General features: G+C 46.6%; 1 protein-coding gene across 5 annotated transcripts in view; it reads left to right on the top strand.

The window, feature by feature from the left end:
• Positions 1–21,841, top strand: part of PHC2 (polyhomeotic homolog 2) — a 317,874-nt gene that overhangs the window by 216,317 nt on the left and 79,716 nt on the right. For 4 of the 5 annotated variants that reach the window (XM_068241609.1, XM_068241610.1, XM_068241612.1 and 1 more), the window contains 6 exons: positions 2,031–2,144; positions 4,409–4,564; positions 5,012–5,083; positions 11,160–11,315; positions 13,290–13,382; positions 13,501–13,759. The exons of the other annotated variant lie outside the window; for it this stretch is intronic. In XM_068241609.1, the coding sequence (XP_068097710.1) occupies positions 2,073–2,144; positions 4,409–4,564; positions 5,012–5,083; positions 11,160–11,315; positions 13,290–13,382; positions 13,501–13,759 (808 nt within the window). In that variant the 5' untranslated portion in view covers positions 2,031–2,072. The remainder of the gene's footprint in view (positions 1–2,030; positions 2,145–4,408; positions 4,565–5,011; positions 5,084–11,159; positions 11,316–13,289; positions 13,383–13,500; positions 13,760–21,841) is intronic. 5 annotated transcript variants of the gene reach the window in all.

Genomic DNA, 21,841 nt, shown 5'->3' with positions numbered 1-21,841 from the left:
CTGCTCTCTTACCCACCTCACTGACTGCACTTCCTCCCTCACTCACCTCACTGGCTACACTGCCTCCCTCACTCACATCAGTGACTACACTTCCTCACTCACCTCACTAACACCCTCACTAACCTCCCTGCCTCCCTCTGTCACATTATTGACCGCACTGCCTCCCTCTCTCACCCCACTGCTTCCCTCACTCACTTCACTGCTTCCCTCACTCACCTCATTTACACTCTCATTTATCTTACTGACTGTTCTACCTCTCTTACTCGCCTCACTCCCTCACTGACTGCACTGCTTCCCATATTAACCTCACTGACTACACTGACCCACTCGGTCACGTCACTGCTTCCCTCACTTACTTCACTGCCTCCCTCATGTACCTCACTGCCTCCCTCACTCACCTTACTGACTACACTGCCTCCCTTACCAACCTCATTGTCTCACTCACCTCATGGACCGCACTGTCTTTCTCATTCACTGAGCCGACAGCACTTCCTCCCTCACTCACCTCATTGCCTCCCTTATTGACCAAAATTCCTCCCTTACACAACTCAAGACAGTACCTTCAGACCTTGTTTGACTCCTCCGAGCACACATACAAGTGAGTGCTGATAAGTTCCTGGCTTTGCCCAGAAAGAAGAGGGCTATAAAATAACATTTATTCAACACATTCTTTCCTGAGACTGATCTACTTGGTACAGCGTAGTTGCAGATTTTATAGACCATTCAAATAAAAGTATTTTGGTTGGGCCTAAAAACAGCTCTCCGCACCCTGTTTGACATCAGAATTGTCCTCAAAACATTGCCCCTTAAGGTGTTTCTTTAAGTTTGGAAACAAATAATAGTCGTAAGGGGCCAGGTCAGGTGGTTAGAGGGGATGCTGGACCATTTGGAAACCCAGGGTCCTCAACATTGGATGTGTGCACAGGTGCATTGTCCTGCCAATAAAGGATACCTTTGGTCAACATTCCATGGCATTTCGTCTTGATTGCCTACTCCAGCTATTCTAGGAGGTTAGCGTAATACTGTTTGGTCATACTAGAGCTCTGCGGTAGGTAGTCCACGAGCAGAATACCATCTTTGTCTCAGAAAATGAACTCCATTACTTTTTTGGCCAAGGTGTCCCACTGTGATGCCATTCCTTTGACTGTTTCTTGGTTCAAGGATCATAGATGTGGAGCCAGTTTTTATCCTCAGTCTCTAACCCAGCCACAAAGTCTTATGATGTTTCAAAATGGGCCAAAACAGCTTTGTCCCTTCTTCTGATCACTGTTCAAACATTTCGGCACCCACTTCACTGAAAGCATGTCTAGGATAGTGGTGATAACAAACCCAACATGCTGTGAGATGTCCAGTATCTGGGCTATCTTTTTTGTGGATATTCGCTTTTCCTCAATAATCAGCTCATGGACTGCATCACAGGTTGCCGGGTCAGTTGAGGTTGGGGGCACCCACTGCGGAGCTCATCTTCAACCGCAAGTGCCCAGTCTTGGAATGGGATATGTAGGTTTTGACAGTGCTGTGGAAAGGACACTTGTCCCTTAGTCTTTGTGAAATCTCATGCGAATGTCCTTTGCTGACTTTCCCTGGAGAAACAAAAACTTCATGATGGCCCGTAACTCCAACGTGAAACTTGCTTGTGCCTCATCACAGCTTCTCACTAAAAAAAAAAATCTCTTTTAATAATCACAAATACCTGAAATTTGCACAGTTACATACGAAGATATTGGGCCGTCATTTGTCCCACACTCGTTTTGTCTATTTCTTCTGGAAGGGGAACAAGAAGTTTTGAATCAGGATGATACCATTTATTGGATAACTTAGAGGTAAATACAAAGTAAGCTTTTGGCTAATTAGCTTTCTTTGGACTTAGTTCCTGGAAGGGGGCAAAGCCAGGAGCTTAACAGCACCCCTTGTATGTACTGATACACACATCGGGATACAGCACTTTTGTCATCTCTTCACACAGATTTACTCAATTATCAGCTATGAGACATCAGGCGATGCTCCACATAATGTTTATGTCTCCGCAGGTACCATCATTCTGCTACTGATCACACATCTGCCTCGCCAATATGGAGAACGACACACCAACCTCCATTTCATCCAACAGCCGCCAGACTAGCAGTGACCGCCACACTGTCCAGGTATTGTGGGTAGTTCTGGGGGGTGGGGCCTGTGCTGTTATACTGTAATCATTGCAGATTACCCCACCCTTTTTAAGCCAATGACAAACACGCTATGTGTATCGGAGGTCCCATAACTTCAGGCAGAGTCCAGTGGAGGTCACACTGTATAACTCCTGCTCATCTAATGCTGCCCCTCTCTGCCAATCTCACCATTGGCTATCTATTACCCCAAAGGAACCAGTTTAAAGGGCAACTGAAGTGAGAAGGCTGACATATTTATTTCCTTATTGTATTTAAACAATACCAGTTGCCTGGCAGCCCTACTAATCCTCTACCTATAATACTTTTAGCCATAGACCCTGAACAAGCATGCCGCAGATCAGGCGTTTCTGACAGTGTCAGATCTGACAAGATTAGCTGCTTGCTTGGTTCTGGTGTTATTCAGCAGCCAAATAGACCAGGCAGAGCTGCCATGCAACTGGTATTGTTTAACAGGAAAAAAAATATGGCAGCCTCCATATACCTCTCACTTCAGTTATCCTTTAAACTCCTCGTCCCATCATTCAAAGCTCTACATAAGTTGTCACCTCCATACAATTACTCCTTAGTATCCCGATACCATTGCACCTGGAAACTTTGCTCCTCCCAGGAGACTCTTTTGTCCTCTAGCTTAGTTCTCACGAGCATCACCTCTCCTTTGCAACGCTCTCTCACAGCCTGTCTGTCAGACTCAGAGCCTGGAACCTTCAGGCCCCTTTTACACTTGCATTGAAATCCTTTGTTGCGTCACCCTGTTTTACTGCAAGGTAAGGCATTGACAATGCAAGGTAATAAGGCTAGCACACTTACTGTATCGTGCCGGGTTGCACCGTAAGGGCTCGATCCCCTCGCCAGCCCCTGCAAAGTCAACAGCGAATTAATGCCCAACTTCTGCAACCATGGCAGTAGTGTAAGTCGATGGTCGATGCAGGAATTTTAAACGTTGTTGGTGGTAGTGCGGCAGAGTGACAGGAATACGATGGGGAAATCAGAGAATCCCAATGAAGTACTCCGGGGGGGGGGGGGGGGGGAGAACGACCGGGCCTCGCTATGCCAATGACTCCGTAGGTGCTGCCTCCCACAGGATCATATGTTGGCATATTGGGCTTGATTCATTAAGCTGCACTGTTAAGCAGCATACCTTAATGTGAAGGAGCAGCCACTAAGCATGCCTCACTTAGCAGCGCTCGCTGCTATGTATGGAGCGTGCCTTCCTTAGATAGGAGCGTATCTTCCTATAAATGGGAAGGCACGCTCCTAATGAAGGCATGCTCTTTACATAGCAGCGAGCGCTGCTATGTAAGGCATACTTAGTGGCTGCTCCTTCACATTAAGGTATGCTGCTTTAGCAGTGCAGCTTAAAGGGAAGGTTCAGGGACTGTATAAAAAAAATAAAAATCCAAATCCACTTACCTGGGGCTTCCTCCAGCCCGTGGCAGGCAGGAGGTGCCCTCGGCGCAGCTCCGCAGGCTCCCGGTGGTCTCCGGTGGCGAGCCCGACCTGGCCAGGCCGGCTGCCAAGTCGGGCTTCTTCTGCACTCCAAAGTGCGTGTCACTCGTGCGCGCTGACATCATCGGATGTCCTCCGGGCTGTACTGCGCAGGCTCAGACTTATGGCTCAGATGAGGGCACCTCCTGCCTGCCACGGGCTGGAGGAAGCCCCAGGTAAGTGGATTTGGATTTTTATTTTTTTTATACAGTCCCTGAACCTTCCCTTTAATGAATCAAGCCCTCTGTGCATTGCGATGCGGTGGAGGTAGGCTATCCCACCACAAACGTATATTTCAGGTGTAAAACTGGCCCTAAACGTTCTCACAAAACACACCTATCCAGACACGACACAGATAATTTGGGCACTGCCATAGACCGTAATGAGAATTATGAGTATAGCAGCGCTCAATGCATTGTCCTGCAAATAAAGGATTCCTCAGGTCAACTTTCCATGGCATTTTGTCTTGATCGCCTACTTTAGCTGGTCCAGGAGGTTAGCATAATATTGTCTGGTGATACTAGAGCCCTGAGGTAGGTAGTCCACCAACAGAATACAGTCTTTGTCCCAGAAAATGGACACCATGACTTTTTTGGCCGTGGGACCGCACTATCATGCCATTTCTTTGACTGTTTCATGGTTCCAGGATCATAGATAGCCACAAAGTCCTGTGCAGCTTTAAAATTGGCCAAAACAAAAGATGTTGGCGCTATATAAATAATAATAATGACCTCAGTGATTTGGTGTATCTGCAGGTGATTCAGCAAGCTCTGAGCCGACAGCCAAGCACTGCAGCGCAGTATCTGCAGCAGATGTATGCCGCACAGCAGCAGCACCTAATGCTGCAAACAGCAGCTTTACAGCAGCAGCACCGGAGCAGCACACAGCTTCAGAGCCTGGCGGCACAACAGGTGAGTGACGGGGACACTGCATGCTGCCAGCCCACAGCCCGGCTCGCAGACACTGTAACCCTTTCCCAGCAACTGATTAATCATGGAGCAGTGGGGTATTCAGGGTCTGAACAGCACCGCTCTACTAGTGGCAGCATAGCGATAAGGCAGTTGGGGGTCCAGGGTATGAACAGCGCCCCTCTACTGGTGGCAACATAGAGTTGGGGCAGTGGCGGAGGGGTCTGTGGGTAGCATGGTAGTGTGGGGGAAGGGGGTTCCATGGTCTCCATGGAGGCAGCACAACCATTCCAATAGCTGTTGCTTGTAGTGGCGGAATAACGTATAATAAAGTTATGGGGGAGGGGAGAACATGGTATATGGATATATTATAGCATGGCTGGGACATCATATGGGGTGGAGGGTGTACACTGCGTTATGTTCTAAGCAGAATAACCCTCGTAATTACAGGCAGGTCTGGCTGGCAGCAGAGCCTCCCCTTCTGTGAGCAGTCCCCAGCAGAGTCCATCCCAGGCGACATCGGTAAGTCTCATCTATCTGGTTTTTGCTGTATATAAAGTATCCAAGAAATGAGAATTGGCTCTTGGGTGCATGAAAAGGATGAAAACTTTAATCGTATATATCACAAATATCACACAATATCAATAATACAAAAACCCCATAAATACAAAATAACCCAATAAAAATCCTTCCTCACAAAAACCTTCCAACAACATAGGGGCTGCAGTCCCCCATGAAACTGTAAATGTGCACCCTGCAAAAACCTAATAGTGGTACCACTGTTGTAAACAAATTAAGAGGCCAAAAAAGGTCAAGCCTGGCATGTAAAGCACAGTTGGAAATCAATGGGTGCAGGCAAAACTCCTGAGTAATGTTCCTGAAACATATGATAAACGCAGGGAAGCAGGTTGAGCAGCAGCATACAAAGCGCAAAGGAGCTCATAAACTGGAAGCAAAAAATAGCATCAAAGCAGGCTGATGGCATGCGGAGTTAATGACCAGTAATGCAGATGGATGGCATGCAAAATGACATATATGAGGAACAGTCCCCCATTTGCAGGGTGAATGAAGATGGAGCAGAGCAAAAGTCTTTCACATTGGAGGGCACCTGTGATGAATGTAGCATAAAGTCCCCCAATCGCAGGGCATGTGCAGCCGAAGCAGCCATATATGTTCATGCAATGATGCTCTCACATAGTTACCAAGCTCCAATGGTGGAGTCCAGAAGGCAAATGCAGATGTCGGCACGGCTCCCTTTGTGCTGCCACACAGTTGACCCAGAGGCCAAGTGCTGAATGTCCGTGGGACCAAGGGGGTGCAAATTCCGGGTTGAGGAGGAGGAAATTCGCGCTGTCAGAACAAGCCTGACATGTTTCGCCGCATCTAGGGGCCTCCTCAAAGGCAGACAGCGTGGTTATAAACATGGATGCCATAACGGCGTCTATAAATGCTGAATGCGCCCGCGCAGCCCGCCTACCCACCCGCCCCCCGTCACGCACACCGTCACCACACGCCCACCAAGATGTCGGCGGCTGGGCGGCCCGCACTTGGAGCGCAAATGCGCTCCAAAGCGCATCACAGGACGACGCGAGAGGTGGCCACCCAATGGGGAGGATGAGCGAGCGGAGCAGTGGGCAGAGCGGACACCGCGGACGCACACACCAAATATACACCAATACAGTTAAAAAATAAAAGAAAAAATGAAACAAACGAATACTAAACCCTTATAAATGTGGATTCAAATGTGTGAATTAGCGTCCCGAGCATGGACGTGCCAATAAACTTTAGGGGCACCAAGCATCGAAACGCAAATCCCACACAAACACATAAACGTTTATGTATATATATTTATAAAAGAGAGGTGGAGAGAGACCCGCCCCCAATAATAATATTGTAATAATATCCAAGTGGGTATGAAAACACACCCACATATATATGAATGGCCCTAAAGGCAATTTAGCTACCTGTAGGAAGAGGGAAGCCAACAAACAAGGGGGAAATGCAAGGGGCCCAAAGATGAGAACCTACCAGATGCAACACAATGTGCATCCAGGTAGAGGGACCAGAGTGGAAAAAGGGGGGGGGCTAGAGCAGAGACCCACCGAAAGCTCCAGGAAACTCCAACTAAGACTTATAGGACTAAACGGGCAAAAAAAAACGATAATTGATGCTGTCATTTAAACCCTTCGGTTCAGTGGCTTTAAGATCAAAAATCCAACGGGACTCCAGCTGTAGGAGGGCTCTGTCAATGTCGCCACCTCTGGGATGAGCATGGACTCTATCCAGGCCTATGAAACTAATGAAGCTAGGGTCCCCTCTGCTGTTTTTGCTGTATAGTGGAGTAAAGTCAGCGCTGGTACGCTACATGGTGTACTGGTCCTGGATACAGGTAGTCCAGGATGGGCTGAATGCCCCCTATTTCTCTAGTTCTGATATGGGACCTCCTGCTTTATTCAGAATATGATGAGAAGCTTTCCTGATTCCAGAAGAGTTCCAGACTGGGGTGATGGAGGTGTCCCAAAACTTATCAGGGGAGGCAGAATCCACAGCCAAGCCCAATAAATGTAGGTCCTTACAGTACCTGTTTGTGAGTAGCGACAGTCTTTCCATGAAGCAATGTGAATCACATGCTTCAGGGCAGCAACAATTAGAAGGCAGCAAGCAGGGCCAGATTTGTATTCTTTACCGCCCAAGGCCTCTGTCAGCATCCGCCCCCTTTCAGTATAGTCAGATGACCCCTCCCTCCAGTATAGGTAGCCCGTTGCCTCTTCCCTCCAGTATTGGTATCCTGATGATCCCTACCCTCTAGTATATGAAGCCAGGTGACCCTCCTCTCCTTCCATATAGATAACCTGATGACCCCCCCCCCCTCCAGTATAGGTAGTCAGGTGACCCTTCCCCCTAGTATAGCCTGCTGCCCACCCGCCCTTGATCCTGTGGTGCCCTAGGCCATGGCCTATGTAGCATTGGCTTAATTCTGGCCCTGGCAGCCAGAGGAGTCTCCCCTCCCCAAATGTCCCCCTCTCCGTCTCCCACTCGCTATATGCACAGCGCCGCTTCACTCACCTGCTCTCAGCAATGGGATCTACATCTGCCTGTCCAGCATTCTGTATCCATGGCTATAGCGGTGCCTCATGTGACCTTTTGCATGCTGCCAAGTCACATGAGGCGCCGCTGTAGTCAGAGAGGAAGCAGGACTTCATGAATGGCTGGTTATCCCATCACTAATCTGCTGAGAGCAGGTGAGTGATGTTGCACCGGGTAAGCACATACCTGGCTTCCTGGGGATCAGATGCTACAGGCCAGCAGGGAGGAGAGGCTGTCTTGGAGGTAAGTGTAGTGCCAGTGCCTGCAATGCATGGCCTGATGTGTCTCTCCTCTTCGGCTTTACACACAAACATTTGGCCCCGGGCTGGACTTTAGACATGTCTGGAGTATGGCATAAAGTCAATGATCTGGTCAGGTAAGTAGCAGAGGGGGTTGTTCATCAGTTTTAGCCGCTTTGGTGTTAATGAAATTATACCGGGGCAGTAGAGAGGCAACAATGAGGCAACCACCAAAACAGCAATGACATAACAGGTGGAGACCACTGACATCCCCCTGATCTTTTCTGACTTCTTTCACACTAGTTTTGCATTTGGCTATGGTCATTGTCAGTACTGGTAGCATGAGGCAATGCCTGAACTCCTCCATGATGCCACATCAATACATGACATTGCCGGAAGTGTTTGTACACTTGCACAGTCTCAAGGGCATGGAAGAGATTCCAGGGGACAGGCAGTTACTCTGGGCGAGCTGGACAGGGCCTTAGAAGGTCCTTAACCCATCAGCAGGACTGGCATCTGCTCCTTTGGGCAAGGAGGAACAGGATAAACACTGTCAAAGCCTTACAATATAACCTCCAGCAGGCAAATGGTGTGAATGTCTCTAACCAATCACAAACAGACCTCATGAGGGTGGCCCGAAGGCCCAATATTCTCTAGTGCCCCTGTGCTCACTGCCCAGTACCATGGAGCTTGGTTGGCATTTTCCATAGAGTATCAGAATTGGCCAGACCGCTACTGGCACCCTGTGCTTTTCACAGATGAGAGCAGGTTCACCCATAGAATATGTGACAGGCAGGAAATGGTTTGGAGACCGCAGTGAACATTGTGCTGCCTGTGACATTGTTTAGTGGTTGGATAGTAGGTCAGTGATGGTCAGGGAGGCACAGCCATGGAAGGACACATATGCTAGAAAACAGCGCCTTGCCTGCTATTAAAGGACCCATTGTCGGACGCTACACTGTGTGTGACGTCACAAACGTCCCACACCAGGTTGTTGCACTCACGGTAACAGCGGACAAGGGGGTAATGGCGGATCAGGCCGGACGTTGCGCTAGATGGACAGGTAAGAATTTACAGCAGGCGGCAGAGGTGGCATCATTAGGTTGGTCACATAGTAAATTTGCCCATACATCATTAGATGTATGGTCACCATAAGTCTCTGCTGTCCACCATGACTCTGCAGCTCTCTTTGTGTTCTAGTTCTGTAGCCAATGAAGATTTCTTAAACAGTGCTGTATTACAGCAGCATAATGCATTATGACATCTATATATGCACAGTACCTGCAGCACATCCCTGCAGACAGCAGTCTTTCTTGGGCAACCACAGGACAATGGCCTCAATTCACTAAGCTTTATCAAACACTTTATCAAACGTTTGATAATTTACCTCATGGGTAAAATCTCATTTTGAATTCACTAAGGTGTTATACATTTATTGAGCGTTTTATCGATAAAACATTCGATAAATATATAACACTTTAGTGAATTCAAAATTAGATTTTACCCATGAGGTAAATTATCAAACGTTTGATAAAGTGTTTGATAAAGCTTAGTGAATTGAGGACAATTCTATTTATTTCGGTATAACCTCCCTGTAAAACCAGAGAGGCAAGGCCAGTCCACATTAAACCAACAACAATTCTATCAATAAGTAGGCTGTTACTCAATATACCATAAAAAAATCACACTGCTATACCCCAACACCTCTAGCTAGTTATAACCCCCCTAAATACACGCTGGACCACACAAAGGAGCACTCCCTCAATTGACCACACATCTGCACTTCACACTCATCCATTTTGGATTGGCCAATCCGTAACATGTGGTGAGATATGCCGGGTTCACACTAAAACAGTAGCACATATCTAATCAGCTTCTCTCGGGGTATGCAAGACTCCAATTATTACTGCTAATAATTATCATTAACCAGTTTAAAGCTTGGTGCTTCAGCAACCAATTGCCATAGCACATATCCAACAACTGATCCTACTCAATTCAGTGAGCGATAATAGCAGATGCCATTTCTTATATCAAAGTCCATCAAAAATGCTGTAATGTTACTTGCTGTCTCTCTTGACTAGAGATTCTGGTTATAGTTGTCCCATGCTAGGAATGCACAGTGAGTATCACTCTTGCGCTGGCTATCCGCTCAGCTACACATGTCCGCAGAATTTTCAAACAAGTACTGATATTACTTCCTTCAAGCGGAGTTGGTTCAAGGCAGTCCTTGCTGAGGCATCCCGCAGCTTACAGGTACCTGTTACCGCTAAGGATTGCACTTTTCCCCGCAGACATGCCACCATGCGTTCCTGTGTAGACGCTTAGGGCGCTCCTTGGATCCCGCGTGTAGGCCATGCCCACATAAAGGGAACTAAGCACCATTTTTTTTCTGCAGCTTTGCCTGGTTTCTAATAGCTATAGAAGCTGCCATGCCCCCTCCTTCTAGCTGCCCTTATTTATCCAGGGGAAGGTGTGAATATAGCATTTGTGACTTCTCTAAACTCTTTGAAGCACAGTATATCTCCCCCCCCCCACCCGAAAGATTAAAGTTTTTGTATGCTCTCTGCTAATGTGTGCAATAAAATAATTGCAGCAGTCCTTATCTGCCTTTATGTGATGGGACGCGCCCTGCTTGCCTGTGTACCTGTGTGTGAGGGCAGGAGGGGACTTTAGAACCGACTAATGGTCTAGATTCATCACAGTACGGTAGCCTACCGTGCTCAAGCAGCGGGGGATAAAATGATAGCTCGTGCGCATGCTATGTGTAGTCCAGGCAGTGTAGGTTGCGCATTTACAGCAGACCCTTCTAAATGCCACTCAATAGTGACGTAGCATGACCGTGATACTTCACTAGCGCCGCCCGTACTATGTTAATTAACGCAACAGCAGCAACGCTAGTGAAGTATCACAGTCGCGCTACATCACAATTTAGAAGGATCGTCCATAACTAAAGAGCGCATGCTATGGCACCAGGGCCACGTGTAGCGTGCATGCGCTAATTTTATTACCCGCTACTTGAGCATGGTAGGTTTACCACATTTTGATGAATCTAGCCCAATGTTTCCGTAGTAAGTGTTGTTCAGTTGCATGCAATGTGGACTCCATGTTTATGTGTCCTGATGGATCCTAAGATGAGGACTGGGACTATGGGTCCTTCAGGGGAAATGCGCTTCACAAATGTTTTGTTGTTGAGGAGACAAGTGCTGTGCACTGAGCTATACTTTATCTCTTGACATGTGTAACTGTTTTTTTGCTTCTTTTTTTTTGCACAGATAAACCTAACCAGCTCTCCCCAGATCATTCAGCGCCCACAGTCTGTAAGTTCCACGCCAGCTTCAGGAATTACCCAGCAGGCTGTGCTCCTAGGAAATGCCGCCTCCCCAGCACTGAGCACAAGCCAAGCACAGATGTACCTGAGGGCACAGATGGTAGGTGGGCCTTTATAATTCTGTTTACTCTCTCAGAGGCTTGAAACTCCCTCAACTCCCTCAAAGGAAAGGGAATTATTGTTTATAATTATGTCCATGAAACATGTGGGAACAGTATAGCCAGCATGCAGGGAAGGCTGGTGTGACCAGGACTAAGGATGATACTGTAGAATGGTCAAGACTCAAGACAGTGCTGTGGCTAATGCTCAAGAGAGTGCTGTGGTGTGGCCAATACTCAAGAGAGTGCTGTGGTGTGGCCAATACTCAAGAGTGCACTGTGTTGTGATCTAGATTCAGGAGAGCACTGTCGTGGTACCAAGATTCAGAAGAGTTCTGTAGTATGCTAGGAACTTGGGAGAGGGTTGTGGAACTTGGTGTGGCTAGGACAGCACAATTGTTATGATATAGGCAGTATCTGGGAGAGCTCTTTCCTGTGGCCAGGAATGAGATTCATACCCGTGCTGCAACAAGGATTTAGGAGAGCTTCTACAGTGTGGCTGTAACTCAGGGGAGTGCTGTGATGTGGCCAGAGCTGGGACAACATCCTCCAGCGCCCAAGACTGAGACACCAAAGTGTGCCCCACCAACCCTTCCGCCCCATCCGTCACACACTGAGGCACCCAGGGCCCCCACCTTAATCTCTAGTTATCTGGCTTGCAGTCACTGCCATGTATCTCCTTTTCTTATATCTCTGCTTCAAACACAATAGGGGAATGATAGCTGAGTGAGCTGTCCGCCCCTTCCTACACTGTGCCCTGAGGCTGGAGCCTCTCTTGCCTCGGCCCGGCCCTGGATGTAGCCAGCACTCAGGAGAGTGGTGCGGTGCAGCCAGGACACAGTGGTGTGGCGCAGCCAGGACACAGTGGTGTGGCCAAGACTCGAGAGTTTTGCAGTGTGGCCATATCAGTTGATAACTGTGGTTTGACAAGGAATCATGAGAGAGCTGCTGTGCGGTCAGGACTTAAGAGTTCTATATTGTGGTCAGGGCTCAAGGAGACCACTGTAGTGAGAAAGGATTCAAGGAGAGCACAGTGGTGAGGTAGAATTCAAGGACAGCATTGTGGTGATGCCAGAATGCAAGGAGAACACTGGTAAGGACAGGACTCAGTAGAATTCTGTAGTGAGGCCAGAATCTGCTGTTATGTGGGCAGAATATGAGAGAGCTTTGTGCTGTGGCCAAAACTCAGATAATTACTGTGATTTGAGAAGGGCTTAGTAGAGAGCTGATATGTGGCCAGAATCCAGGAGAGCACTACAATGTCACCAGAACTCAAGTGAATGCTGTGGTCTTGCAAGGAATCAGAGGACATCATGGCGCAGCCGGGAACTGGAGTACATTATGGTTCAGCTGTGAATAGGAGAACATTATGACGCAGCTGGGAATAGGAGAACATTATGGTGTAGCTGGGAATAGGAGAACGTTATGGTGTAGCTGGGAATAGGAGAACATTATGGTGTAGCTGGGAATAGGAGAACGTTATGGTGTAGCTGGGAATAGGAGAACATTATAGTGTGGCTGTGAATAGGAGAACATTATGGTGTAGCTGGGAATAGGAGAACATTATGGTGTAGCTGGGAATAGGAGTACATTATGGTGTGGCTGTGAATAGGAGAACATTATGGTGTAGCTGTGAATAGGAGAACATTATGGTGTAGCTGGGAATAGGAGAACATTATGGTGTAGCTGGGAATTGGAGTACATTATGGTGTGGCTGGGAATAGGAGAACATTATGGTGTAGCTAGGATTAGGAGAACATTACTGTGTAGTTTGGAATAGGAGAACATTATGGTGTAGCTAGTAATCTGACTTACCTACCATTATGTTCCTGATTTGTGGGAGGAAACCAGAGTTCCCAGAGGAAACCCACGCAAACATGGTAAGAACATCAAACTTTATGCAGATAGCGTGCAGGCTGAGAACTGTACTGTATGTGCTGAATAGGGGCTTACATTGTTTTTTTGATTCCCACCAGCTTATATTTACTCCAACGGCCACAGTGAGCGGTATCCAGTCTGATGTCAGCTCTGCAGGTACTTTCTCCCAGCCTCCGGCTATCAACACTCAGGTGAGTTCAGAATAAAACCAGTGAAGACAAAGGGCAACTAACATTTTCATCATCGTCTTTCTGTATCTCCTCTGATTGTTATCATGTGGGGTCACTGATGATGATGTCACTCGTGCAGGTCCAGAATCTCACTGTGCGAGGTCCAGCTGGTGAGACAGGCGGTCTGAATCAGACGCAGCTACCAAGTCTTATTGTGAAGCCCGCTACATCCAGCCTGAACCTCCATCCTGTGGTGGCTTCTGCTGCTCAAAACAAAGCAGGCCCTAGCGTGTGCAGCAACACCACACACAGCCATAAGAAAGGTGAGGCCAAGACGACGGACAACCAGACAACGGCCAGCAGTACCATAGTCTCCGCACACCCCATCATCGCTCCAGGTGAGACATTGCTCCCATGACACACTCAGTTGGCTCCTCTGGCCCTGTTGGAGATGGTTACCAGCTTCCTGTGAGGACAGGAAGTGGGCAACATTCTCCCAGATGGGGACACAGACAACAATAATGCAACTTTTTCACACTATCCACCAGTAAAGGGAATCTTATTCCTGGAAGTGAGCATTGCAGGTTACCATAGTAGAAATGGAGGGTTTGTACTTTATTATCCTGTTACAGCACCTCCTAGGGGATGCAGCAGATTCTGCGCCAAGCTTCACTGTGTTTCTTGAAATACAATAGAATCCCTTTATAGAAAAACTCCAAAGGGACCAGGAAAGTGGTTTACTATGTCAAAAGTTTACTATGTCATACTCATGCAAATAAAGTATACTGTGGTACTGTAGCTTAATTCACTTCATTTTTTCTTTTCAATGCTTCAGCAAGTGAGCACAGACAGTGTCTAAGTTACATCACAATGCACAGTCTTCAACTATGCAGGCATTTGTATGCAATAATCATCCAGCAGCTTATACAGGAAGCATTGGTCTCACCAGTTAATGCAGATACAGTACTTATAGCGTGCTCCTCTGTCCCCATTTCTGTGCATCCTGTATGATGCTGTACTATTGTAGCCCCCTAAAAAAATTCCAATTCTGACTGTTAAGTTTATGAAATCTCCGACTCCAGGTACCCAAAATTGCTTTGACTCCTTCGACTCAGACTCCTTAGTCCAATACTTACCAGGGCTTCGGAGTTGGTACAAAAATCATCTGACGCCTCAATTTATGAAACCACTGACAGTTGGAGGCGCATGCGTGGCGCGAAAGGGACGTGATGTGATCCCCGCAGCTCCGCACTCAGGCTGCCACTCTTCTCCAAATTGCTCTCGCCAAGCCACACATCCATGAGCTAAATTCATCACTGGGCATCCCTGTTATGCCGCCGAAGAGAAGAGCAAAGAACAACCGGGAAAAAACTCAGAAATCGGCAGCAACGCCTAAGACAAAAACAGCAGCGCCGTGCGCCATACCATCCAAGATGGCCGACGAACCACCAGTCTCTCCGCAACAGGCCTCTCCCAATACTACGAGCCTCCCCCAGGCCTCCCCAATCCAGTCGGCTCCCTTAGGGCGTCTCTCAAAATCCCTCATTAGACACCCTGCTTGCTGACATTACGAGGATTTTCAGAGCGGAGCTAAGAGAAGCTGTACGAGATATCACTATCCAAATCAGAGAACTCGGAGGCCGCATAGAGGACCTTGAGAAACAAGCAGACTCAGTTGCCGACGCGCTTGAAGAAGACAAGATGGCTATAGATGACCAAGCCTCCAAAATTGACGTTCTTGAACTAAAGCTAGAGGACATGGAAAATAGAAGCAGAAGGGCTAACATAAGAATTCGGGGCCTACCTGAAAACGTGCCTAATGAAGATCTCAAGCCCACAGCTCTGAATCTCTTCAGAACCCTCCTTCCACAGATGGATCCAGCCTCCTTTCGGATGGTAAGAATTCACAGAGCGCTGGCTAAGCCACGCAACACCGATCTCCCCCGCGATGTCATCCTGAAGTTTCAATTTGAGGAGGTACGTGACATTGTGCTAGAAGCTGCCCGTAACCTCACCGCGCTGCCGGGGGTTCCCGACTCGGTCCAACTCTATGCTGACCTGGCCCCGACCACCATACAATGCCGCAGGGCCCTCCGACCGGTCACTTTGGCGCTCCAGAAAGCCTCAATCAAGCATCGCTGGGGATTTCCCTTCTCACTCACCTTTACCAAGGGGGAGAAAATTTACGCCGCTCGCACACTAGAGGAAGGCCGCAGGCACATGGAGGTACTGGGAATACCGCTCGAGAAGGTCGCATCAGCCCCCTTACCGCAAAGAGCCACGCGCCCATCTCGGGTGTGGTCGTTACGGCCCATTAGACTTCGATCCTCGCAACCTCGTACTTCTGAGGCCTAAACCTTAAAGCAACCGCGGATCGCTGACATTGGCGCCATTTGGCGTGAGTACACTGATTTTGGAAGAATCGCACTGCATTACCTTGCAATGAATAAGTAAAATGCCCTGTTTAATATCTTGTCTGCTGTCTATCCGCACATCTTACCTGCTCCGCTACATACGCCACTGCAACTACCTACCTGCCAGCTACCATGACTTTTGCTACAAACGATACGATACACTGATAATTGAACATACTTCTTGATATTCTATTGATAGTGCTCCCACTTATCATGATTTACCTTCTACATGCTGACAAGTTCACAATCCTCATGGTAGGCAACCCGCTAGCAGTGTGAGAAACCTCTACAGGACTTCGCGGTCGGAGTTAGGACATTCGCTCTATAAAAGCCCCACTCTTACAGGGGGCCACAGCAATCCAACCAGGAACTACCTGTTTCACCATTGTAATGATTTGGCAAAACTTTCATACTACACTCCCCAGTGATGCACTCGACTGATTATCCACAGAAACATAAGGAACAATGCATCCCCCTTATATTTACAGAAAGCGATTTCATTGTCTACTTATTCACAGGGTCAGCCAGTTGAACTATATATAGTTCTGATATTGCAGAGCCTAGTATGCAGTGCGAACTTCCTCTATCCTTCTGTTTTAAGAATTGGTTAACAGTTTACATTTGCCCACTAAGTGGTGCTGTTGCGCCACTATTGCTATTTTTATCTTTCTGGTGATTTTTACCTAGTGTGTTTCAGGTCTAGAGTGGCAGCCTGTAGCTCTGTAAGTGCTGCCTCACAACAAATGGATTGCCTACTCAGAGTTATAATATCTCTGTCTATGCTCTCCATTACCAAAGGCTATTTGCCTACAAATGAGATCCTTCCGATCTCAAATCCTTGTTTGGTTTTTACTGTTTGGTACAACTACATGCATTTTTTTAATCTTTTTCTTTTAGCAGGTCTGCAGAGGGTTTACAAAACTATCGTTAAATGTGACAATGATAAAAGCATAGGAAGTACAATAGCTACACTATTGATAAAGCGCAATACTGGAAAACTAATTATCCCTACTTAAAGAGAACCTGTACGGAGTAAAAATATTTAAAATAAACACATGAGGTAACTTCAAATGAACATTACATAGTTACCTTGCCATCAGTTCCTTTCAGAAGCTCACCATTTTCTTCTGACAATAATCCCTTCCAGTTCTGACAATATTTTGTCAGATCTGAAATATATCAGTTGCTGTCAGTAAAATATCAGTTGCTGTCAGTTATAGCTGAGAGGAAAACTGATGTACCAGGTAATGTCCATGTTTCCCTATGGCTCAAGTGGGCGATGTTACAGTTTAACTGTGTGCTGACCAGAAAGCTGTTGTGGGTAATGGCCATTTTCAAAATGGAGGACGGAAAATTCCCTTGATCACAGTGAACAAACAGGACGCGGGACAGGAGAAAGACACTGAGGAGTAGACTACATGGAAGGTAAGTATGACTTGTGTATGCTTATTTTGACTTTTAGGCAGGGAACACACTTGACTTTCAGTTTTCCGCGCGCGTTTTCCTGCATACTTTTTCTGCACACCAAGTATGTTTTCATGCAGGAAAACGCGCACTTTTTTTCACAGCAGCTGATGTAGTTGATAGAGAAAACTGACAAAATGTGCAGAATCAGGATGCAGAATGTCAGTTTTTTTTCTGCGCGCGAACAACACAGTAAGTGTGTACTAGCCCATTGATTAACATGAGTTCTCAGTTTTTCTGTGCAGAAAACGCGCACGAAAACTGTCAAGTGTGTTCCCTGCCTCACTGTTCCGTTCAGGTTTTCTTTAAATGGCCTCTTTTAATATCCTGTCCAATAATGTGAAGGGACTTAATTCCCCTGCAAAACGAAGGAAAGCCTTCATTGATTACCAAAAATGTGCCCCTGACATCATTTGTCTCCAAGAGACATACTTTTCCACCACATCGGCCCCTCGCTACTTCCATAAACATTTTCAACGCTATTTTGCTTCCTCTGCTACCAGTAAACATAGGGGTGTTATTACCCTACTGCATAACTCCCTTCCATTGCGAATAGATAAGACTATTGTGGATGATGCAGAGACCTATGTAATCCTTTATGGGTTTATTCAACATAAGGAAATATGTCTAATCAACTCCTACTGCCCCCCCGAATCCCCCATCCCCACTATTAAAAAGATCCTTAAAGTTTTGGAAGACTACCCGAAGGCACAAGTTATTTGGGCCAGAGACTTTAACATTGCCCCCAACCCTAAACTGGACAGATCATCTCCCACCCCTACAACTAGGCAAATTCAGCAATCAAAAGCCCTCCAAAACTGCATGTCCACACAACATTTGATAGATACCTGGAGGGAACACAATCCTCAATTAAGATCATACTCATTTTACTCACACGCCTATAAATCATATTCTAGAATTTATGCTATCCTCTTCTCTTGTCCCTAACTTAATCTACTTTAGAATTCATATAAGCTCATGGTCAGATCATGACATCATTTTAACTTCATGCACTTCCCTCACCACACCTCTGACAAGGCCTCCCTGGAGGCTAAACGAAAGCCTACTCACTAATAATGAAACTGTGGTCGATTTAGAGGAACATTTAATAAATTGTTTTAGAATAAACGACACTCTGTCCACTAAACCCTCTACTCTCTGGTTTGCGCATAAGGCAACAATCAGAGGCCAGCTAATTCGCATAGCTGCGCAACACAAACGGCGCAAGACAGAACAACAATCTAACTTAGAATTTAAACTAAGTAAGCTAAAGATAGCACATGCCCAGAACCCCACACCCTACTTACAAAGACAAATTGAGACTACCTTAGCTCAGCTGGGAGTTATTCTGTCCTCACGAACTGAGAAGGCAATGAGATGGACGAGATCCAAATTATAAGCACAATACAACAAGCCGAACTCTTGGCAGGCTAAAAAATTAAGAGAAGCCCACTATGTAAATAAGGTGCTACAAATTCGCACCAAATCGGGATGTGTTACCTCAGACCCTTTAATAATCTATCAGGAATTTGCCAATTATTATACTAATTTATATGCACCTAAGCCAACCACGCCCTCTACACTCCATCCATATACCTATTTGAGATGAATCCCATTACCATCACTTAAACCTGAAAAAGCCTCTATCCTGAACCTACCTATCACTAGCAAAGAATTAAAAGAAGCTATTAAGCGCCTCAAAAATGGTAAGTCCCCAGGGCCTGACGGCTTCTCAGCCATCTATTACAAAAAAAATTAAGACACAACTCATCCCTCACTTGTTAAAATTTTACAATATGATTTTACAAGGAAACATCCCCCCTGCCGAGTTCCTGCAGTCCATGATCGCAGTGATCCCTAAACCTAATAGAGACCCCCTAGATGTTAAAAACTATCGCCCTATATCATTACTTAATATAGACTATAAACTCTTCACTTCCATCCTTGTTACAAGGCTAAATAAATTTCTATCCCCCCTGGTCCACAGAGACCAGGTGGGTTTCATACCTATGAAACAAGCACCAGACAATGACCTCAATTCACTAAGCTTTATCAAACACTTTATCAAACGTTTGATAATTTACCTCATGGGTAAAATCTAATTTTGAATTCACTAAGGTGTTCTAGATTTATTGAACGTTTTATCGATAAAACATTCGATAAATATATAACACCTTAGTGAATTCAAAATTAGATTTTACCCATGAGGTAAATTATCAAACGTTTGATAAAGTGTTTGATAAAGCTTAGTGAATTGAGGCCAATGTCTGGAAAGTTGTGGGCCTTCTCCATGTAGCAAGGAAGAATAAAACCCCACTAGCACTTGTTGCTCTGGACATGGAGAAGCCCTTCGACACCATTGACTGGGAATTTATGGTTAGTGCCCTACAGAGGGTTGGGATCGGAGGCAACTTCCTACACTCGATCAATGGCTTATACTCATCACCCACGGCACAATTAAAATTACCCGCTATCTCCCCCACTAATATACCGATTGGAAGAGGGACTGTGATGATTTGCTCAGCTGCCTGTGCAGGCAGCTTTTTGACCATTGTGTAGGTTTGCATGCTGCAGGACTCTGGAAAGAAGAGCTTCTGTCAGTTTTGCAGCTTGTGCTTGCAGAGGAATTTGCATACGTTGTCATGCAAATTGCCTGGCCACATTCATTGGAGGCGTGTACTATAAGTATTATGTCTTTCCCACAATGCTTGGCTGGTCATAAGGAGTCTTCCTGTGAAACACTCTGGAGAGTGTCAGCCATGCTCTTTGTTTGAAGATCAGCTTAGAGTAATTCCTGGAAACTGTGCTAGGCAGATTCCCTAATGCAGTTAGGATTGTTTATCTGTTTGTTTGTTCTGTTGCTGTTGTCCTGTCCCAGCGGTGGTCGACAGGAAATGGTTCTGATCTCTGTTCTTGGAGTATAGCTGGTGCAGCGGTTGCTACCAGCTATCTCTTCTGTTCTGTCTCCTTGGATCGCGCTAGCCACTTTTTGCTAGCGCTGTGGATCCTTCTGTTCTGTCTCCTGGGATCGCGCTAGCCACTTTTCGCTAGCGCTGTGGATCGTTCTGTTCTGTCTCCTGGGATCGCGCTAGCCACTTTTCGCTAGTGCTGTGGATCCTTCTGTTCTGCTACTCTGTACCTGGATCGCGCTAGCCACTTTCGCTGGTGCTGTGGATCCTGTCTCTCGCGTGTCCCTGTTTTCGTGTGTCTGTCTTGTCTGCTACGGACGCTTGCTGGAGGCTCGGTGAGTTAACCGTTAAGCAAGCGTTCGCGTCCTCTGTTTCATGTTTGTCTGTCGATGGTTAGTTAGGCGTGCTTGTCTCTATTGTGCTTATCACGTGGAGACCGCGCATAACCGCGTGCACTGTTGCGAATGAGTGCGGTGTTTGCGGTTAGCTAGCGTTTGTTATTTTCCGTATCTCCTCATTGTATGTTTTGCTGTGCCTTTGCTACTCTCGTGCTCCGCCTTGCTGTAGCCTTGTGTCACGTCTGGCGATCGCACCTCTCGCGATCGCGTTCCTACTTCATACCTGCTGTGGTGTGTGCACAGTCACGGGTTGGCAACTAGTTTTATGCACACACACACAACCTGTCCCTTTGCTCGTTCTCATTCGCAATCGCCTCTCTTGCGATTGCGTTCTGCGCTTCGTACAATTCCTGTCTGGCATTTGTGGAGGTACAGAGGATTGGTTCCTCTGCACTCCCCAGCACCATCTGCCGACAGGAATTTCCCTCTACGGGTGCATAGCACCTTTTGCTGGGTGCCTGCAAATATACGCTTGTGGAGGATTTCCGCCGTATCAGCGCACGCGTTGTGCGCTGATCACGGAGAAAGTTCCACAATCGTTACAGTATGACCAGCCCAACCCAAAACCCCAGTGTAGACGGAATTTCTGATTTGTACGATTTTGGCGAGTTTGGGTCCTGTGTCTTTAAGAGCTTTAAAAGGCTAAATTCAGAGACCAAGGCGGAATTTCTTTCTGAATGTGTGAGGTTTTGTCTGAATCCCACCTTTCAGATTTCTGATCCGTCCACGTCGGCTCTTCTGTTTGCCTATGTGCTCTTAAAAGACGATTTGTTCACCTGGGCATATGATGTGCTAAAAATCAATTCTTGGAATGATAATCTATATCAGTTTCTTGCAGTGAAATTCTCTCACTGGTTTAAACTGCCTGGCTTAACACCTGCTCTGATTGAGTGTGTAGCTGCTGATAAGTCAGCTGACCTTTCCCTTCCATGCAAAACCTTTCAGTATGCCCATCAGTTCAATGTGTCTGTTGCCACTTCAGGTTTTAAACAGCAGACATGCAAAGTTGCAAAAAAGGGAAAAACTAAAAAGCGCAAGCATCTGAAAAAAACACTCCCTAATGATGTGTATGATGATGTTGCTCAATCTCCAGGTTTTTTTGCCCCAATCCAAAGCTTATGTGGATCCTGCTATAGGTAGGATCGCACACTGTATTAAAGCAGTTAAAAATCTGTTCTTGTTCCTGAACTCCACCCATATGGAGATTATCTGGATACTGGCCTGTTTGAACCCCCATTTGCTTCCTGGGATGTTGGGGCCTTGCTGGAAGAATTCGATTTTGATTGGAAAGCCTT

Source organism: Hyperolius riggenbachi, chromosome 6, assembly GCF_040937935.1.
Source record: "Hyperolius riggenbachi isolate aHypRig1 chromosome 6, aHypRig1.pri, whole genome shotgun sequence".
In the NCBI taxonomy this organism is placed as follows: domain Eukaryota; kingdom Metazoa; phylum Chordata; class Amphibia; order Anura; family Hyperoliidae; genus Hyperolius; species Hyperolius riggenbachi.
The sequence above is the reverse complement of the archived record's forward strand: the minus strand, read 5'-3'. Positions and strand labels throughout refer to the sequence as shown.